Source organism: Gallus gallus, chromosome 4, assembly GCF_016699485.2.
Source record: "Gallus gallus isolate bGalGal1 chromosome 4, bGalGal1.mat.broiler.GRCg7b, whole genome shotgun sequence".
Classification (NCBI taxonomy): Eukaryota; Metazoa; Chordata; class Aves; order Galliformes; family Phasianidae; genus Gallus; species Gallus gallus.
In genome coordinates, this window is record NC_052535.1 from 24757501 (window position 1) to 24779990 (window position 22490).

At 37.9% G+C, this 22490-nt stretch overlaps 1 protein-coding gene across 9 annotated transcripts in view; it reads left to right on the forward strand.

Moving 5' to 3' along the window:
- PALLD (palladin, cytoskeletal associated protein) overlaps positions 1-22490 on the forward strand; it is a 187558-nt gene that overhangs the window by 144728 nt on the left and 20340 nt on the right. For all 9 annotated transcript variants that reach the window (XM_046940708.1, XM_040699532.2, XM_040699531.2 and 6 more), the window contains 2 exons: positions 7801-8496; positions 19561-19696. In XM_046940708.1, coding sequence (XP_046796664.1) covers positions 7801-8496; positions 19561-19696 — 832 coding nt within the window. The remainder of the gene's footprint in view (positions 1-7800; positions 8497-19560; positions 19697-22490) is intronic.

Consider the following 22490-nt stretch of genomic DNA (forward strand, 5'->3'; position numbering starts at 1 on the left):
GTATCTAATCGATTAAATGTATAAAATTAAAAAAAAAAAACAGACCATAGTGGATATGCTGTGTCAGCACTGAGAAAACCTATAAAAGGTACTCTTTTTTTCTTCTATTCACTTTCAGCTTTAGGTTAGTGAAACTTTTTTCTGGTCTGTACTTTGGATATATACCAGTAAGCAAAGAATACAACCTTCCATGTGGGATGGCACAGGAGGAGGCAGAAGTCTTGTTTGTGTTTTTGTGTGCTAATTCATTCCTGCGTTCCAAGTCATGATTTCCTATGATTTGGGCCAATTGGGCTGCAAATTGGAATTTGTGTTGCTATTAATGCCTCATTAATTATTTATGTCTTAATAACATAGACTTTCTGCTTCCTTTATCAGTAAACTTTGTTACCTGTGTCACTTTTCAGCTGTTACCTCCGTATGCTGGTTTATGTAACAATATTGAATTACCAAACCAGACAGATCTTTGATTACCAGGCTAATTCTTATGGTCTAATCCTAATAGAAGAACAAAGGTTAGGCTTTCTACTGGAGCTGTATTATGACTTTATGACTTTTTGAAACAATAAGTGTGCGCAAGAGCATGATTTCCCCTCTTTCTGTGCTCAGGGTAAATGTTATCTCACTGGTGCATGTTTTGAAAAATGTCCCTGTGGTGTTATAGAGATATGAAAAATGGTTCCTGCCTCCAAAAGAATTGCCTGGAGCCGCCTTGTGTTCACTAAATACTGGCATTATCACTACTGTTGGTTTCCTTAGTACAGAAATTAACCTTGATTTCTTTGACAGATAATCAAACAATAATGGAAAATGGGCATAGGTACAACTGCCACTTTTTAGGTTAGGCAGGTTTTTAACAGCCAAATTACAGCAGGATTTCCTTACAAGAGAGTTCACAAACAATTCAGATATGATGAAAATATTTTCCATTTGTCTTTTGAGTGTACAAAGCTTCTCTGATGGAAAGTTAAGCTTAGTTTCATAGTGTGCTCATAATAAGGTAACTGTGTCAGCTCTTAGACCATGCTGATTTTCCTCAGAGTACTTTAGAGTACAGTGAAATTAGATGAGTATAAACAGTCCTGTATATTTACAGGAAACATGGAAAGTTTCTTTTTGTGAATCTGCATTTGCAATTTGTTAAGCTTTAAAGGGCAAGTAATAAAAATGTTAAAAGAATGCAGCTGGTGAAGATGAATTCTACTTAAAGCTCTAAAGACACGCAATAGAAGTAAATTGTAATTACAACCCTGCATCCTCCCTGAAACTTGTCAGCACAGGCAAAAAATATCTCTGAATGATTGCAGCATAGAACCCAAACTGATGCTAGCTTTTGTCCCCCTTCACCAGTTTCTTGTTTCCTGATAATTCCACTCATATGTAAATGTGAAACCTTGGAGGACTTAAAACAGTCTACACTATCTCACAGTATAGGGCCTGTTCAGCATCAATAGCTTAGTGCTTGGGTAGATGTATTTGTGTAAATACAGCATGAATGCTTTGAATACTTGGCAGGTTTTCTTTGATTTTCTTTAAAAGTGTTTTTAACATTTCTGAAATTGAGTAAATATTCCTTCAGAGGACACAGTTGAGTTGGAATTACCTTTGCATTCTAAATAGTTCTTTTCAGAGCTCTACTAGCTTGCGTTGCTGGTTTCATTTTAACAGCTCTCAAGTACTGACAGATCTGGCTGAGAACAGCCCTTGCCTCTCAGTACAGCATGATGGTGCATTGAAGGAACAAATGTGTAGAGTGGTTGCTCTTTGGTAGAGCTCTGACATTGTTATGAAACACTGACCTTGAGTTAGGAGCTAGCTCTTCACTGGAACAGAGATTTTCTGGAGGTGAGTAGTTGTTACCACAAATACAGAGGTTTTCAGGCATTTGTTTAAAGTTTTAAATTAAAAAAAAAAAACTAGCTCAAGTTTTTTTGTTTGGTTGGTTTTTTTAAGTAGTTAATTCTAATTATTTTCATTCTAAATATTCGTATATTTTCAGATGTATGTCTAGTACATTTCTATCCAACTGTACTGTCTGTTTCTCAAAGGGCAGTTACTGCAAGGATTATGAAGGAGCAGGTCTGCTTTTGCTTAGGAATGACCTGAAGCAGAAGTTCTTCCATACAACATACATGTGACTGTTCTGTCAAACAAAAATTGCTTTTCTTGATCTGCTTTTCATTTGCTCCTTTTCTTTTATTAAGATGATGAGGGTGGATGAAGGAGGGCCAAAGTTTGGAAATACAAAAAGTTGTAGCATTGAAAAATGTATTCAGATCTGTGATGGTTGATTTCAGTCTATATAAAACTGCAATGTAAAACACTGAATAAACTTGAATGCCCTTACTACATTTCCTGGTAGACACTACCAGGATGGAGTTCATTTTGTATGTGAATCCTGGCAAGTCTCGTACGGCAGGCCTTTGTGTTTGGCGGAACCTTCCCCCAAGACAGACTGGACATCAGTGGCTTCCATAGAAGATTTTTTTGTATTAAAAAAGTACGCAGAGCAGATTATATCTCACAGTGACTTTGGATGCCAGGACTGGATGGAACAAACAGTATCAAGCAGTATGCTGAACTGTGAACGTGTGATGAAAAAAGCAAAGCTAGCACCGCCAAGTTCAGTCGGTTCAGTCAGGTGGATTCCCATTACCATTCCTTAGCATAGACAGCATTGTTGATCCAGACAAAGACAAAGCTATCTCTTTCTTCAAGATATAAAAAAAACAGAACTGCAAGGAGCTGACTATTACATTGCAAACAGTAAGGTGTTTCCCAGAAGATGTTTCAGGCATTCTTTCTTCTAGTAAAGAATTTTAGTGTGTTTTACAAACTCAGAGATACAAGGTAAACATAAAGTTGTTAGATATCCTAATGCTGGGAACTTGTGAATAAGACTGGCAGAGGCCTTATGATATGATGGATTTTTTTGCACCCTGAAAATGGCATCTGCTGTAGTATGCTCTGCAACCCAGTGAAGATTCTTTTAGAGACCATCTGTCTCCTGCACTTCCCCTTTTCTATTGTGCTGCTTCCTAGCAGTTTGGCCTGGGCCTGGTGGTGGTTCCTACTTGTTTAGTTCTCAAAGACTGCTTTATTCATTTTCGAAATAATATGATGCGAAGAAGGTATCAGGAAGAAAAAAGAAAGAATGTAGTACAGACGATAAATCAACCAAGTGCCTACCTCAGAACATCAGTCCTTGAGCAACTGTTAATGTAAAATATGCCATATTTAATGGTGACCTTTGAGAAGATTCTGATCATCTGTCCATTCTTTTTAATTTATCATGTTTATTAGAACATCTGAGAATTAAACATCCTTGGTGAGAATAGAATCATAGAATCACCAGGGTTGGAAAAGACCTACAAGACCATCCGGTCCAACCGTCCACACATCTCCAATAGTTCTAGCTAAACCATGTCCCTCAACACACTGTCTAAACATTCCTTGAATGCCTCCAGGGTCAGTGACTCTACCACCTCCCTGGGCAGCCCATTCCAGTACCTGACCACTCTTTCAGAAAAGAGGTATTTTCTCACATCCAGCCTGAATCTCCCCTGGTGCAACTTGAGTCCATTCCCTCTAGTCCTATCACTAGTTACACGAGAGAAGAGGCTGACCCCCAGCTCACTACAACCTCCCTTCAGGTAGTTATAGAGAGCAATAAGGTCACCCCTGAGCCTCCTCATCTCCCAACTGAACAATCCCAGCTCCCTCAGCCACTCCCCATAACACCTGTTCTCCAGACCCCTCACCAGCTTTGTTGCCCTTCTCTGAACATGCTCCAGGGCCTCAATGTCTTTCTTGCATTGAGGGGCCCAAACCTGAACACAGAATTCGAGGTGCAGTCTCACCAGAGCTGTGTACAGAGGGACAACTACTTCCTTGCTCCTGCTGGCAACACTACTTCTGACACAAGCCAGGATGCCACTGGCCTTCTTGGCCACCTGCGCACACTCCTGGCTCATGTTCAGCTGGGCATCAGCCAGTGCCCCCAGGTCTGTTTCCTCTTACACAGTCTTCCAGCCACTCTGTCCCAGGCCTGTAACACTGCCTGGGATTGTTGTGGCCAAAGTGCAGGACCTCGCACTAGGTCTTGTTAAACCTCATCCCATTGGCTTCAGCCCGGTAATCCAACCTGTCGAGATCCCTCTGAAGGGCCTTCCTACCCTCAGGCAGATCAACACTTCCTCCCAACTTGGTGTCATCTGCAGACTTACTGACCTACCCTGTTAGCTGTTAACCTACTGTTAACCTACCCTGGCACCGAGGTCAGGCTGAAAGGCTTGTAGTTCCCCAGATCCTCCTTACAACACTTCTTGTAGATGGGAGTCACATTGGCAGGTCTCCAATCTTCTGGGACCTCTCCGGTTGACCAGGAACGCTGATAGATGATAGAAAGTGGCTTAGTATTGAAGTATTGAAAGTAATGAAGGTATTGAAAGTAATATTCACAAATATGAAAGCAGACTTTTTAAGAATGTTCATGTACTACTTAGGTGTGATTTTCAGAGCCTTCTGAAATTTCTCAGTATCCTCAGTATTTGCTATATCTTTAGTATGACTTTTTAATTAATTTCTCCTGTCATTAACTGATTAAATTTTACCAAAAATTTAGTTTTAACAGTTCATTCTTATGTTGTTATTATTCAGTAAAATTGAAAAACCTTCATGAGAAAATAATTTTTTTCCCTTAAGTTGTTTAAACAAGCTTGATCTGTTCCCTGAAAGCAAGTGCATCATTTAAAACACTTGGATTACAAAACATATTTCAGCTAATTGCAAAGAGGATGTAATTACAACTAAGCTTATTCTTTTTTAGTTGTCTTTGTTTCACTACAGATGAGGGCAACAATACAGATTGATTCCATTGCACCTTTTTGGGGACTCCTGTGCCCCTTCTGTATCTGTGATACCAGAGCCGTGTAGTTGATGACCTACCTGTGTCAGAACTTCCACCTCTGGCAGTGTTATTACAAAGTAACACTGGTGACTATTATACTTCTTTTTTTTTTCTTTCTTTCTTTACAGTGACACGTTTCTTGAGAAATTATTATGTATAGGGCAGTTTGTGCTGTTTAAAGAAGAGCTTCTGAGATGGAGAACATTCTTGTGCAAGCAAGGATCACGTGTTTCTATCACTGGAATGGAAATCTGTTATAAGAGCTTTATTTTTTTTGCTCTGTGACTTGATGGGATAATGATGCCCACAAGTTATTTTTCAAGCAGGTATAAGCCTGCTTTTTCTGTACCCTAAACTGATAAAAAGCTTTGTAGATGGAGTTAGGGCTGTCCTGAGCTAGTAAACCCTGATTTACAGGCATGTATATCCTTGCGGCCTCAAGTTAAGCTTTGTGTGAGAGCAGGGGAACCTCATGTTTGTCTGCCGACCTTTTGTAGTCATACTCTGAATCTGGTATTTACTGCTGCCCAGATTGGTACAGCAGCAGTTTAGTGGCAGACACTTGTAGTAGCGTGCTTACCATTGGCAGGGCCATAGATGGTCATTTGTGTTGTGCTGTTGGCTGGGCGTATGGCCAAGTGACTTGGCAATGAAAACAAAAAGTCCCAAGACAAGACGCTCTAACTTGCTTTTAGTATATGTTAGGAAAACAGAAGTGATGGAGACAGATGAATTTCAGCATTTACAATACTAAATTTCCCAATTTTTTTTTAAACCTTAGTCTCTCTGTAATGAATCAAAAGATGTGGTGGTGTGTGTGATTATGATAGAAGAGAAAGTAGGTATTTTGAAATAATTGTATCATTATACAGTACATCTGCTAACAGTCAGACTAAAGAAACAGAATGATCTTAAGGTAGTTGTTTTACAGGACTTTCCTCAATCAGAAATGACTTCACGTATTTCTGTCATCAGCCAAGACTGTTGAATGAGTGGCCCTGCATTCAGCAGGGGGATTGGAGCTTAATGATCCTTGAGGTCCCTTCCAACCTGGGCTATTCTGTAATTCTGTAATGAGTATGCAACCTAAAAGAAAAGACATTGTGTTGCTTCAGTCCATGTAGGGACTGGAGATTCTTACATAGTTCAGTAAAAACTGAAAACTTAAGTTCAGCCAGTGCCTTTTGAAGTGAAAAGTTGAACTCATAGGAATTTAGGGTCACTATGCATTAAAAAAAATGTATGAAATCTGCAAGTGAACTGCAACTTTTTAATAACTTTTTTTTTTTTAAGTACTGAAATATGTGTTGTTGATGAGATAAGTTAAATAGCCAGAATGAACCATCCTTACTACTAAAAAGGAAAACAGCAACTGTTAAAAGTAAAGAACTGGTTTTTCAGTTTTCTGTCCTAAACTCTCACTCCCCTATTTTATCTAAACAGTGTCCTTTGGCCTGAGATCATAAGCAAAATTATTGTCAGCAAACATTTTCTGGGAAATATGAATGGCTGGAATATCAAAATTAATCTTAGAATGGAAAATATGATGACAGTACCATTTCTAGTTTTGTTGCTACCAACAAAAGTATGCTGTTGTGCCAGAATCATGCATTCATATGCCATGCATTAAGCAGACAGCTTCTAAGATTTCTGCCTAAATGACCTAAATTATATATAAACGGTGACACACTTGTATATAATAAAGGATTTATATATCTAATATACAGGAAAGATACATGTTCGTATGCTAAAGCTTTGTTGACATCTGGAGTGTTGAGGTGAAATTATGATTTCCAGCTGGAACATGATAATTTTAAAACAAGTCAGTCTGCTTAATTTTAAGATGAGAGACCATGCAGTTAAGCTTGATTTCCACTTTCATATGGACCTTGCTTACATTGCACTCTTATCACTGCAGCAGAACAGCAGTTAAAATAGGCTGCTACAGACTCTTTAATGTTCTAGCCTTTTGGTTTATAAAGGAGCAATTAATAGGAAAGTCACAGTGTCATTGCAACAAATGCATACTCTAGTTTGCTTTACTACTGAACATGCTGGGGGCTTTTGTTTGGCTGGTTGTTTTACTTAATCAACAGTTTTGAGTGTTTCTCCATATTTTTAGTCAATTGTTTTGTTGCTTTTTTAGTGAATGTCTGCTTTTTTTTTTTTAAAGGAAGACCTCATTTTCCTTTGAGTTGATTCATACAGCAGTTCACAATTCCTTAGAGCTGTATTCAGCACCTACTAAGATACACCTCAGAATTTACAGTTAGTTAGAATAAATCTTGGAAAAAAAAAAGTGGGACTAAATACATGAGGAAACTGTTTACTGTCTCCTTAGGTTAATAAGTATTTCCTAGAAGTCTCCTTTGCTCATCTATAGGTACACATATAGTACTAACATTAGAAGTTGGTCCCTTGTCTCCAAGTAACTCATTAAAAATATGGCATTAATTAGGCTTGTCTGATCTGCACACGTGGGCTACTGCAGAAATGAAGGCTGAAGCTATCACTGAGTAAATATCTGAGGCTTATTATGGGAACCGGGCCACAGAGTGAAGTAGGGAAGTAGAATGAAATAAAACCTACCTGAGAACATCAACATTTTAATTATTACTTACAGTATGTGGTTGCTCTTGTAAATATGCTAGATGTCTTCAAATTGACTTGCAGCATACCTTTTTTGAGAACTGAAGATTCTGTTGACTTCTACTCTGAATAGGCTTTTGTAACAATGTCTAGCTCTGAAAAGTAGGACTATTCAATGTATGTAAATACTTTGAACTTTCCCTGGCTTCTGATTCTACACCAATAACTCAATGGAATTTTTACCTCTTCCAGACAAACACTGCATGTCTGATCATCTTTTTGTCTATTTTTCCTTCCTACAGGGACCCTATAAAAATACAGCAGCTGCAGAACCAAATTCGTCTGGAGCAAGAAAGTGGCCAGTGGTATCGTCACCAGCAGCAATCTGAACATCGTCAGCACACTCCCTCATCTCCTTCCTTTCCTCCTCCCCCCTCCTTCCAAGAACTCGAGTCCAGCCAGTCTATTGTTTCTCCTGTGCCAATGAGTATTCTCAACTCTCACACTTCCCCAAGCATGCAGTCTTCCAGCTCCTTTAACTACGCTCGGCCTAAGCAATTCATTGCTGCTCAGAACATCAGCCCTGCTTCAGGTTACGTGACTCCTTCTTCAGGATCATCTACATCCAGCCTTCCTTCTCCCATGTCTCCGACTGCTTCTCAAAAACAGTTTGGGAGAGTACCTGTTCCCCCTTTCTCTCAGCAGTTTGCTCCAGAAGGGGAGTATGGATGGTCTCCTTCTTCTCCATCTCCTCCCCCCCCACCTCCGCCTGTCTTTAGTCCAACCACAACGTATCCGGTGTGTGATTCCTTCCCACTTCCACCCCCTCCACCTCCTCCCCTTCCTTCCCTTTCTTCACCTTCCCACAGCCTGTCTCCAACTCCTAGATTTCCTAATTCTGGCCAGTCTCCAGCAGCTTTTCTCAGCTCCATGCTGCCATCCCAGCCACCACCCGTTTCTGTCAACGCATTAGGCCTCCCGAAAGGAGTGATGCCTCCGTAAGTATTAGCTAATGAGCACTTTGAGTTCTACTGGAGATTGCATGGAAGATTATTGCACTTGTTTCGTTTTATAGTTTTCTAGGGTCCTTTGCTGTTAGTTGTCAGCTGAAGGAGATAAGTTAATTGTTTGCAAATGCCTCTGTAATGGAGATTTCTTACAGTTTTCTAACCATCACAGAATTCAGATTCTGAAAGGGTACTACAGTCAGAATAGCAGAAAAGAAGCATCAGTGGAGCTGATGAATATATGAAAGCAGCAGCAAAAGGTTCTACATGCCCATGGCAGTGGATGGAGATCCAAGAAAACCCTTCTCATGACTCAGTTTTAAGACATGTACTCAGTGATATTTGCAGTCTTACATTCCCATTGCATCTGGGCGCAGAGAAAAATGAAGGAGAGCATTGTTCAAAACTCCCTGTAGCTTTGTGATACTTGAAATATAAGTTACTGAAGTATATACCTGACAACGAAATGGTCATGATGTATTGAATTTTGCCTAGAGGCTTATTTCCAAGGAAGTCTGAAAGAGGGCTTGGGAGGGGTTTTCAAAAAAGAGTGCATAAAAACAAACAGAACCCCTTCCCCTAACGACTCCAAATGCTTGTTTTCCCCTTTTGTCTTCTGTAAAGGCCAAAATAGTATTTTGGAGCATGTCAGCTCCCATCATAGATCTGTTTGTCTTTCTGCTGGCACTAAATTCTCATTCCATCCTCAGAGACAAAGAGACACGCTGAAGAACAAAAATGAGAATAGTTCTATCCAAGGCTTTATTTATAACTTTGTCTAGAAGTTTGTCTAAACATATTCACTGTAGCTAGGTGACTTGCTCAGCTACGTACTGTTGCAGTGGGAACTTCTGTTGTATCAGTCTAAGATGTGCAAAGGAAAAGGAGGAGTAAAGCAGACAGATATCAAAGTAATAAATCATACATATACTTAAAAAAAGCCCAACATTTATTTATCTTGATTTCTGTCATATGACTTACTATAGAATTAAGGGAAAAATGAGTAAGTTGTACAGTTTGCTCTTTCACTCATAATAGTTACGATTTTCTGTCTTATTGTGTCCCTTGCACTGGCTGTGTTTCTCTGTTGATACTGACTGTTGAAAATTGCACGATTGATTTACTGACAGCTTGGCAGTAAGCACAGCCAACAAAAGCCTGAAGTTACCCTTGATTTGTTAATACAGCAAATACACATAGTTACATAGTTCTGTATGCTTGTTCTCTTGTGTTGCTTAGGGCAAACTATTGTGGGCATGAGTGCTGGATTCTTTTTTGAGTTCCTTTCAGTGTTCTGTGATGGTGACAGCAACAGCTCAGTCTTCTGCTGTGTTCCACAAAAGTGGGGGAGCAATATGTTTCACCATTATGTTGCATTCATACTTGTTCTTACTTGAAATATTTAGCTGTGTTCCACTTCCTCATTCCTTTCAGTCTTTGAACACAAACAGAGGCTTAACTCTGCAGGGATGCTTCCCTGTGTACCATTTTCCTTGCTCCTCCAAGCCTAGCAGCCAGCCTGGGTAGGCACGTGACAGTGCGCCTCTCTCTTAGGACAAGACAGCAGCCTCAGGTTCTGAGCTGGGCAGGACAAGGAGATTGGTGCTGTTTAGCCTGCAGTCCTTTTGCAAATGTAGTCCAAGTGGAAGGTGTATCATGTTAACCATGCTGAGTGTGTGTGTATGTGATCTATGTGTCTGTGTATATATATCTATTATATATCTGTGTGTGTGTGTATATACACACACAGATAATGAGTATTTGCCATTTTAATTATAACATTAAAACATGGGGAGGATGCAGTGCTTGATGGAGAAAAAAATCTCTTGTTACAAGTCTTTTGGTCTCCTCTGGTTTCTGCTACAATTTCAGTTCTTCTGTTGTGTTTTTTATCTCTTTCACTTCTGCTTTATCTTTTCCCTTGTCTTTTGCTCTACCTTCTCAAATCCTCTTTCCTTGAATGTATTTATTTTTCTGAGATGCGGCAGTCTTTGAGCCAGTATTCCATATCCTCAGCCTATATTCTTACTTTGTATTCCACACATCTCTAAGGTCCATTGATTGAAATGGATGATATTGACAGTGTGCTGTAACAGACTGGCTGCAAAGGGTGAATTATGGTATTCAAATGTTTGGTTCAGCTCGGCATCTAAAACACTCATCAAGCCATTTAGCTTTGTCTCTACTTCTAAATCTGTCATGTAGTTGTGATAATTATGGGTTGCTGAAAGTAGACTAGCCACGGTTTGAAATACCATTGATGTAAAGGAGATGTATGTTTGATGAAAGACTCCAATTGCAGCGTTTGAATCTGTAGGATTTGTTCTTTAAAAGATGACTTTATAGTTTATTATTATATTTCAACTTCAGTGGAAGTTAATTTGGAAGTGTAGTTGCGTTTAGATATGTCTGCGATTTCTACTGAGTGCCTGTAACAGATAAAGTGCTCTTAGCACAGCTTTACTATCTGCCTTCAGTGTTTTTGTGGCTCTTGTCCTGTCTTTTTTTTTTTGTGTGTGTGTGTATTTGTGTATTTGAAGGTTGTAATTTACTGCTCATATTTTGATTGTACTGTCTTTTTACAATGGTTGTTTACCTTATTCTCACTCAGGCACAATTGTGTCCCTGACAGCCAAGTGTGTTTTGTGGTAAGAGCATAATATAGATAAAGCAATAAACATTGCAGGGCTGATGTTATAGCTAAGAACTGAATTTTTCCTTGGTTTTGGGACTCTGTAGATAATGTACCACTATTTAAATCAGTTTGATGGTATGAATATTCTCTCAGTTTATAGATAGGGAAATATTTGCACTGTTCTCCCAGATGTAGCCTTACAGCCATCCCTGAAGCGTGGGAAAAACTGCTTATGAACTTGCTACATTTTATCTGGACATCTGAAAAATAGAAAGCAACTTTGTCTAGTTAGTACGTATTAATTCACTTTTAAATATTCTAAGCATTTATTTGCAGTGGTCGTATGGTCAGTATTTCAATTGCATAAAATGTATTTGGAGTTTTCAGTAAGCTGTAGCCACTTTGTAGTTACAGACACTTTCAGACTGTGACTATAATGTAGCCATGTTAGCTGAACAGACTTTAGGAGCAACCATTTTTTTGTGATGGGACAGGTTTGATAAATTCGTATCTTGCCAGAACATTATGTTACTCAGCAAGACAAGAAGTACTGGTAGAGCACCACAGCTAATTAAATACTTCAGGGAGTTATGAACACTCATCAGTTGTTTCTGAGATAAAACTTGGCTGGAGTTGCGTTGTTTGGATACAGCTGGTAAAAATCTTGGCTCTTTCTTTCTACCTAAAGAAAGCTCTCTGGGTGTATAAATGTATTGGACTCAGGTTAGCTTTCAATTACAGAAGGTTTGCTGGAAACAGGTTTGGTGTGTGACAGAAACCAAGAATTGAGGGTGTTTTGTCCACACTAAAATCTGTGGAAGCTTGAATCTGATCTTCACCATTCACATAAGAATATGAGTTTATGAATTATACCTGTATTAAATGAGTATACATTTTTTAACAATAGGAAAAGACAAATTCTGAGTAAGCACATACATGGTTAAGTTTATGTGAGCGTAAGTGAAAGCAAACTTAAACACAAGAGAAAGATTTACTGACAAATTAGTGAACGGTAAAATAAAAAATAATAAATAAATAATATATAAAATATTATTATATAATAAATAAATAAAATAAATCATGCTACAAAAAAGCACCTTGAGGAAATCAAATTTCTTTTTAAACATTAAAATACCACATATTGTCAGCTATACGTATATCTTTCTAAAAGAAACTCAAAAAAAAAAAAAGTACTTTCTTGAAGTAGTTACTCCTTAAAGTAGGTATTTTCAGTAATGTTATTTCAGTCACAAACTGGAGGGAAAAAAATGGTCTCAGACATAGGGTTGAATTTTGGGTGATGCTGTGTCAAGACAGGTGTTGGACTCAGTATCCTTACGGGTCCCTTCCAGCTCTGGATATTCTACAATTCTAAATTCCTTAACAGGAATTCTGTGGTAATCACAAGAGAACTCTGCATATGTTTTTTCCTCTCTGAATCCAGATCTGCTGTGTGAAGCTGTGTGTTGTGATTTGTGTATTGAATTCTTTCTCAAATAGCATAAAAAGGCAAAGTAATATTTGAGTCCTGAATCAGCATTCAGGAACCATTGTGAGGAAAAATAACACCTCTCCATGTTTTTATCTTACAACTTTCAACAGTCTGTTGGTACAAATACCAGCTTTCATTTTTGACTAAAATGTATTGATATCCTATGTAGACCTACATTTGCTTTTCCTATTTAAGTTATTTCTGTAACTTACAGTTACAGCTGTAAAAAATAATTGAGATTACTTACAGTATGGATTATGTGAAAATTGTGACATGCAAGAGGATTAATTAATTCTCAATTAAGAATTCTGCCACAAGGCAGGGAAGAGTCAGGATGTTTTCCTGTTGCTGAGGTAGCTCTTCTGTATGCTGGTTGTTCATTCATCCCTGCAGCAAACTGTGGGGCTCAGGAAACTGTATATTAAAGCAAGTGTTTCTGTCACGGAAAAATTCCAGCAAATACTGGGGTTAACTTTTATTCCCAACCTCCAATTTTCTAAAGCTATCGCTTGTGCCCATTAGATTATTTTTGTTTAAAGCTTTGTGATTTATTGTACTGTACCTTCTTTCCTCATGGCTTGGATCTTACTTGTGGCTATTAGAGCAACAGCTGTGTGGTTTATCTGTGATATCAGATCACTTCTTGTTGATTATGTCAAGAAGCGCCTTATACGGGGGGTTTTGGTTTTGTATAATGTAACAATGTTATGTTTGTGCAACTACTAATTATTAAATGCATATCCATATCAGCTTTTTTGAAATATGATGAATGCATATTTGTTTCATTTGAACTTTTAAATCCAGGCTATGGCTATTAAAACTGCTCAGAAGGAGAAAGCAATGTTTTAACTTACACAGTAGCCAAACTAACTGAGCTCTTGACAACCATTGCATCTGGAAAACTTAATTTTCCAGATATTTTTATCTACTTCTTTTTAAAATGATGGATGGAGATGCTTAAGATTGTTGCAACATGACAAGTGAACTTAACTATGAGAAGTGTTTGTACCTATTCATTTATTTCAACATAACTTGCACAATTATGGTATAGTTTTATTTGGCCTGCAGATTTTTTCCTTCTGAGGACTTAGTTTTATAGTTTTCTTATTTCATACTGATTTGGGTGCCACAGAAGTGCCTGTGAATGTAAAAGCAGGTATGGTGTTTGACAGTAGTGGAGACCTTAATCATAGCATTTCATCATGAGGAGTACAAGTTAATATCTTTGATATATATTACCTTTTCTCAAACCTGTGTAGGTTTTTCTTCACATACTTCTGGCAGTTACCTATTTCTTCTCAAGAGTTCAGAACCGTAAGGGTTCTGCCAGCCTTCTTTATTTTCAAGTGCAGTCACTGCTTCTGTGATTTCCTCTTGACCGATGATTCTAGCATAATGCTGGTAGCAGTCTGAAAGACAGGTAAGATTACCAGTTACAAAAGAGTTATTGTTTGCTTCAGTTGTTATCCAAATATGTGGACGCCGTTTGAAAAACAAAGAGCACTTATGTTTCTGTGGTAACCAGTGCAGTATGAAGCAGAGGAGTCATTTGCTCAGATGGAAAAGATCAAACCGAATAGGAGAATGAAAAAAATGGTCATTCATTTAATGAGTAGAAGTGCATTTTTAAAGATAAGACTTAGAAAAATAAATTTTATGTGGTAGTCATGCACTTGGTAGGTGAGTTATTCTGTGTTGTCTCATCAGGTTGTATAATCAAGTCCTAAAGAGGGATCAGACTTGCTCACACGTATGTATTATTCATTTCAATCTTGATCCTATCCAATGCTGAGGCATGATTATCTTTTTTCCCGCCAACAATTTCATAACTTGTTCTTGGGTGGTAGAAATTGAACTCTGTTACTTTTGTTTCACTTTGTACTGATCCTCCTCAGCCAGGACTCTGCCTTAGGCGTTCTCTTAATTCAGGTACATTTAATGTCACATCACTGAGTAGAGCTAACTCCTAGTCTCCACAGAATATATGACAAGATCAGACTAAAATGATTTTTAAACGCAGCTGCTACTTCAAAGTTCATGGCCTGTTACTGTGCTTATAGTAACTTCGTTCCTACATTAAGTAAAAAATGTGTTAAATGGACAGGAATTAGCTGTATTTTTGGAAGACTTCAGTTTAAAAGGAAAAATCAAGTTACTGTTCATTACCTCAGTACCAGAGAATTGATTTAGATTTCTGTGAAACTGAGCCATGTTGGCTGCAAACAGGAATTTGTTCTTGGAAGGATAACAACAGCTGGTCTGTTGCCCTTATTTACACTGTAAAAGGTACGTAGGAAAAGAGAGGGAATCACATCCAGTGTGCACGCCATGTAATTAAAACATGAAAAGTACTGCTGGTTCGGCCTTTCTAAACAAATGTTAGGGCAAATATTTGAAACTAAGAAGAGCCAAGCCAAGGTTGCAGAAGTCTTTATTGTCAAAAATCTGTGTGTGTGAATTAAGTTTGCCTGAGTTTTAGAAATTTCTTTGTGCCCTTACTGGCTGAAAGAATTCATACTTGTGGGCTGTTATCTGTGCTTCTATTCATGCACTCTGTGACTTCAGTGATGCACATTTCAGAAGTCAGCGTGAATTTCAGGCTGATTCTCAAAGGCTGATTCTTTGCACATTTGTGGTTGCTATTGTGTCAGTGTCTTTAAGTATGCCTTTTCCAACTTTATTAATACTTCCAGTGTACTCTGCATGAGGCAGAGAGTCAAACACAGAAATACACATGAATTGGCAGAACTTATTGTTTGATATTATCCCAAAGAGAAGATGAAAAGAAAGCATGAGAGTAAGCAAGGAAGACACAGATTGCAGGAACTTCATGGATCTGGATAAAGGCATGTATGAATGATGAAGAATCTTAGCAAAAGCAACTGAATTAAGTTTGCTGTCAGGTTGTCTTGACATTCTAAACCGTCAACAAAAAACAACAAAACCGTCTCCAAAGCACAGTCCTGTTCAACTTGAGAGGAGAAATACACCAAGGGCCTTCTATTTGTTGCTGTTGTTTTGTAGACCTTTTGAAACTTATCTCAAGAATGCATGTCTGAAGAGCTAATGTGGAATGGGTGTGTATGTATATCTATATACTTTGGTAGAAATTTGTATGTATGTAGAAGCAAAGAAAGAGATTCTGAAGAGGGAGTGGAAATAGAGCATCTGCAGGAAGAATTATATGAAGTCTGCCCCAAAAGTAATGCCTCCTGTTTTGTTATGTTGGTCCACAACATAAGAGGCAGATGTTGGTAGTATGAAAGTAAAGGCTGAACCTTCCCACAGTATTCTATTACATTTTGTTGCCATGTGACAGACAGCAGCAGAGGGGCAGTCTGACAAAATGGTGTCTGACCTGGATGACATATATGAAGCGAAAGATTTGTCATTGAATTCCTCTGTATGGAAAAAATGGACTCATTGACACTTGCTGAACATTTCTGGAGACCAAACAGTGGATGTGAGCACAGTGAGGCAGTGGGTGGTGCTTTTCAGCAGTGGTGACAATGCCAGTGTGTCACTTCTGCTGGTGCAGGTTTTTATGAGCACGATGTACATGCTGTTACTTGTTGCTAGCAAAAAATGCATAGCTAATGGTGGTGACTATGTTGAAAAAATAGTGTTTTGTAGCTGAGAATATGCTCTCTCACGTAGTGTTATTGTGTGCTCTTTGTTGTAGCTTTCATGGGAATAAATAGGAGGCATTACTTTCAGAGTGACCTATGTATTTCTTCACATACCTCTTCTTTTTGTCCCAATTTAAAATATTTCTGAGGGAGGAAGGTTTTCTAGAGGTATTTGAAGACATTTTGGCCAATATTCATGTTTATAGTTATATTTTTAGACTAGCTCCTTGCTTAAATATTTACTTGTTAATGTAAGTAAAGAGAATAGAACCTATTTTCAGGCAAATTGCCTTGACTGGGTCTCAGATGACATTTCCAGCCCCACTGTGCAAAGTTCAGGATGTTCTGGCACACAAGGAGAGATCTAGAAGGTTGTTAAGGAGTATGCCTCTTGTGTTAAATGCTACCAGCATTGAAACATTTGCTTACCTTGTTCTTTAGAAAAAATTCCGTAGCTTCCCTGCATAACTTGTTCCATTGTGTAACTGTCATTGTTGGAGAGTAGAGAGAAGGAGAGAGGAGAGTTGTACATTGTGTTTGTCAAAGCTAAGTCTGCCTTTCTTCAAATCAAGTTCTTTACTTGTCATCAACAGCCACGGAGAATTATTGAATGCCAACAATTTTCTGATGTTTTATGTTTTCTTATCTCTGTTCTCTTCATTTCCTGAATAAATAAGGAAAATTTTCCAACCTTGTCACAGGGGCACTGTTTTAAAAGCATCTTTCTTGAAGTGCTCTGTGTTATAACTGGACTTGGTGTCCAACAAAAAAGAATAAAAGAAATTAATGAATTTTCTTTTCTTGTGCTATAGTGTCCCAGAATTACATTTGTCTTCCTTTTGAGATAATTGCACTGTCATTCAGGTTTTAGTAACACAGATTCTTCTCTGAAATTGATAATACGGTGGTGTTAATTTTATTTGTACTGTTGTCAGGCTTTGAACATTTTTACTGAATTTCATCATCATTAGATTGCTTCTAGACTAACTATGTAGATGACAGCTGTGTAAATGACTTGCAGCCTCTTCAAGTTCAGTGTCATCAGCCAATTTGAGAACTGTGCATTTTTTCCAGTTGTGAAGGTTGAAATACTAAGTGCGGTACAGACCTTAGGAAGACCTCATTGGTTTATGTTCTTCCAATTTTATAGGGAAAAACAAATAGTTGCCACTCTCTGAATGGTGTCCTTGGGCAGTTATGCAGAAAACAATTATATAATAGACATGTTATATAGAAATTATAGCCAGGCTGTGTTTGCCTCATTTCCTAGGGAACTGCTGAATCTCCTGAGGGCTTACTCAGAAGACATAAACTGAAGTGTATCAAAGCTACCTCTTTTTGCCTGTATACGTGCCTGGCAGCCTGACAGAGAGAGAAATGAATGAACATTGATTCAATGCAATTTTCATTGCCTTATTGTACTACACTGCTTTGAAGTTGACTGTGATATTGTTTTCTTGTGAGCAGTATGGACATTGAACTTACTGACAGTGGTTGTTGTGGTATGCGTTCCCCTTTTAAAAATAGACGTGCTTGCTTAGGGACTTTTTGTTTTCAGAGATAACTGATAATGCCTCAGAATTCTTTCACTTGTTACTTGAAATCCAATCCTGAGCACTTAGCCCACAGTCCTCTGACTTCCCTGGGTAAATTGTAAATTTTACCTTTACTGTCTACCGAATGCATGCAGAAGCAGTTGTTGTTCTTTTGGTTTTTTTTTTCTGCTGAGACTCTTACTGCTTTTATCATACAAGTATGAAATTTGTAAGAAGGAATTCAGAAGGAATTCTTCTGCTTGTTGACTGAGAAGATCTCCAGCTAATGGCTTAATACTTCTAGGGTGAGGGTTGTGCTCTGCTTTCTGCAGCGCTAGGCACGTCTGCTCCTGTTCTGTAATTTAATGTGAAAAATGAAGTTCTTTTTTTACAAGAGCTTCACTGTTTTCCCATTTTAAATTTACTTCCAGTAGCAGAGTATGAAATATCTTAGGAATTTAGACATAATGTTTCCAGTTACTGTCTTCTCAATCTATACATTTAATTTTGTTTTTTCTTCTGACTGCATTTATGTCTTGCTCAATTTTAATTAATGGCGAAGGTTACCATTGAAAATGCTTTCTGAGGAATAAGTTTTATCTGACTGTGAATGATAAAGAAACATAGTACTGAAGAGTTGCCAAGAAATTTTGTTACCTCCTTATGATTCTAGTTTAATATCTTCGTGCTTGTAATTATATTATCATACTGTGCATTGGGAAGAAGTTTGCCCCATCATGCTGGTCTAAATTTTCCATCTCTATCGTCTGTGAGTTTGGCAATTTAGCTGATTTGATTCTATGTTTCACATAAATCATTCCTTTATAATGGGCTGAGCCCTGATTAATCACTAAAATTAAAAGACAACAACAACAAAAACAGAAAAACAAGCAAAAAAACCCACTCATATTGAAGCTCATCTCCAGTTGAAGAAAACATTGTTGAGTATTTCCAGCAGTAGAACTATCATAACATTACTGAAAAGCATTTAATACTAGTGAAGATGGGAAAAAAGAGATTTCCTGTGCCATTCTGTAATATCCTGAAATCCCATTGGAACTTGTAGACTGGCGCGAGGAATAATTTTGCCCAGTGAATGCAAACTGCTACATGGATGCCATTCTGTTGCAGACCGTGCTGCTAAAAACTGCTTTAAGGCATGATGCTAGTTCTTGCAAACGTAACCTAGACTTTGTGAATGGCTGTTCTTTCAGTAATAACGCATTGCCTTCTGGGTGTATGTTCAGAAATATGAAGAATAAACATGAAGTTATGCATTGTGTATAGAAAGTCTGAACCAAGAAATTAGTTAATAGATAGTATAAGAAATTAATGATTTACTACCTTGTTGTACTTCTTTCTGATATTTTTCTACATGGTACTTAGTGGGAACCTAGTTTATCTTCCATCTGTACTTATTTGGTCACATGTTCACTTTCATGTTTTCTCTTGCTTTGCTTTCTAGCCATTTTTCATCAGTTACCTCTTTAAGTATATGATGTTTACAGCCATGGCTATGGTCCTTGAGCCCTATTCTAACCAATGCTTTACTTTAAAATAAAGCATGATTTCAGCTTTGTACTTAAACTAACCATTGAATCAGTGATGTGAGTTAGAAAGAACAGCAAAGTAAGTAAACATGCTAGACTTCTAATTTCAAAGACACAATGACATATTCTTTGCTATTGGCAGAATTTTATCCAGTAACTCCTGAGTACCAATGATTTCAGGAAAGTTAATGAATTTGTTTATACTGTTTTGCAGGGGATTTCCCAAGAAAACAGGCAGAACTGCTAGAATAGCATCAGATGAAGAGATTCAAGGATCAAAGGATGCTGTGATTCAGGATCTGGAAAGAAAACTTCGCTTCAAAGAAGACCTTTTGAACAACGGGCAACCGGTATAAAAACAGAAAATACTGTGGGGAAGGGGAGTGGATGTCAAGGGTAGCATGTTAGATAAATTTATATAAAGTAAATATGCATATAGTGTTTTTGCATTTTATATATTTATTCCTTTTAATTGGATTTCCAGAGCTGCATTTCTGTAAGGAATGATAATGTATATTTTGGCTTATCATTCATTCCCTCTGTTGTTGAGCAACTTTACTTGGACTTAACAAAGCAATGGAGATCTCAAAGGTGATGAAATACCATATGAAGCCTTCACAATCTGTACATCGGGGCATTTTTCAGCCTCTCAGACTATTTGCTTTTAACTGTTCATCTCTACTGAGCATCTGGCCAAACGGTGTATGCATAGTGCTTGACAAGTCCAGCCTCCACTCTACCTTTTGCCTAGCTGTTGGACATCAGAGGGGAAAAAATGGGTGGTAAGTGAGCATCACAGGGGACAAAGTAGTTCATCATGAGAAACAATCCTATTAGGAATGAGGCATCCTTAGATACTGCAACTGTGGGACTATGTTTGACCAATAGGATATAAACTATCCTACAGTACTAATTCACAGACTTTATCAGGCATTAACAATCTGCTTGAGGGACAAGAAATGAGATAAAATGAGCAAGCAAATCAAACCATTGAAATGCGCAGGTGTGAAGTTCTCCATTATTTTTTGTACATTTTAAGATATGCATAAAAGATAAAATACTAAAGTCTTCCTGCTTAGAGTTGATAAGAAGCAACTCTCTCAAGACTTCATTACAGTTATTAAGACATAGATTTAAATTTCTTTGAAGCAGGAATCTCTTTTAAGAAGAAGGTAATGTAAAAAATGTGGACTAACATCCCTGTTTTGCCCATGAAATGTTTTCAAAGGCATAGATGTAGGAATGACTTGGATATCTTTGCTTCATTGAAAGGTAGTATGCTTTAGGTTTCTTATAACCATACTTAAATTTTTGCTACAGTGTCTGACATCTGGACTGCAGTGTTTAAGTTCAAGATAACTTCTTGAGTCCAACTGTCTACTCCACAGCATCCAGATTCTGGTTCTCAGTAAGGTCAATGGTGTGATGAGAGTAACTAGTGCTCGTATACTTAGCTTTATCCACTGGCTGCAGAGGGTTTGGTAGTTTTGTTTAGTAGTTAAGCAGACTCACTCTCATAGTGTGGAGGTTAATTTCTTTTTCAAAGGAGATGGGCTGGCCATAACTATCAGGCCTATTTTGGAAAGTGAGAAAGATGCTTGTCCTGGACAAATGTATTGAATATCCTGAGAAAGCTGACGTGGCCCAAGGAGGGGGGAAAAAATGAGGTGATGAGATTACATGGGAGTTTAAACCAATATATTCCATCTTCCTTATTGCCTTAAGGCTTTTGCCTTGCAGATTTCTGTCTAGGGTGATTCTGTTTGTGTCATCATGGCTGTGAGCACTTGGAGTGATCACAGAAGAAATTGTGTGAAGACGAATTGAGTGAAGAAACATTCCTGAATTGTGTAGATGTTTCTAAGATAGCCAAGATTAGTACCTAGTTTTCATGAGTCCCTATTTTAGCAATGCCACATTAAAAAAAAAAAAAAAAAAAAAAAAAAAAAAAAAAAAAAAGAACTTCAGTAAGGTTTTTTTGAAAAATGAAAGCATTAATTGGACCTAATGTTTTACAATTCCCATTCTTTCATTTTTTCTCTATAATGAAGCATTAGTTGTTTGCCTTTCATTCACTGGCATATTTTTGCATTGTTTGTAAGGATGTATCTTGAGTGCATGAAGTGTGTTGTTGAATATAGAAGGAATAATAGTAATGGAAAACTTGAATTGTACACTTAAGGTTTTCCTTTGATTTGCTTTACCTTCTGAGTCCTCTTATAAGTTGTCTCCTTAATTTGTGTAAGACTAAGAAAAAATAGAATCACAGATTCATAGAATTACAAAGGTTGGAAAAGACCCACAGGATCATCCAGTCCAACCATTCACCTATCACCAATGGTTCTCATTAAACCATGTCCCTGAACGCAACATCCAAACTTTCCTTGAACACCTCCAGGATCAGTGACTCCACCACCTCACTCAGCAGCCCATTCCAGTGCCTGACCACCCTTTCAGAGAAGTAGTATTTCCTAACGTCCAGCCTGAACCTTCCCTGGTGCAGCTTGAAGCCACTCCCTCTAGTCCTATCACTAGTTACACAAGAGAAGAGGCCAACCCCCAGCTCACTACAACCTCCTTTCAGGAAGTTATAGAGAGCAGTAAGGCCTCCCCTGAGCCTCCTCTTCTCTAGACTGAACAATCTTCTCAACAACAAATACAAATTAAAAATCTAGAAGAAATACTTTTCTATAAAACTGCTGTTCTATTTTTGACAAAATAATCAAATAGAGTCAGTGGGATCTCCTTGGCATTTTTGACAGTGTTTTCTGATGTGCACTTCTAACATAGCAGAACAGCTAGGAGTAAGATTTGGGATGATTTGACATGCGCTTTTTTGATGGCCATGCTGATTTAAGTCATTCCTTTTGCTCATTCCTGCCCAAGTTTCTGGCAGGAGGATGGAAACAAATGGCAGAGTCAGGACAGGGGTTGCCAGAAAAGCCACTTGTAATGCAAAAAAAATGCATTGCAATCTGTGGTAGAAAACTGCTGTTAAAAGAGAGCATATTGCTGCTCTCTTTTACATCATTTAAAGCATTGTTTACTGTCTAACTGCCATGTAGTTCTTAATGAGAAATAAGAACTTCTATTTCTTCTTTTCCCCTTAGTCCCATTGCGCTCTTTGTTTTATTTTGTTTTGTT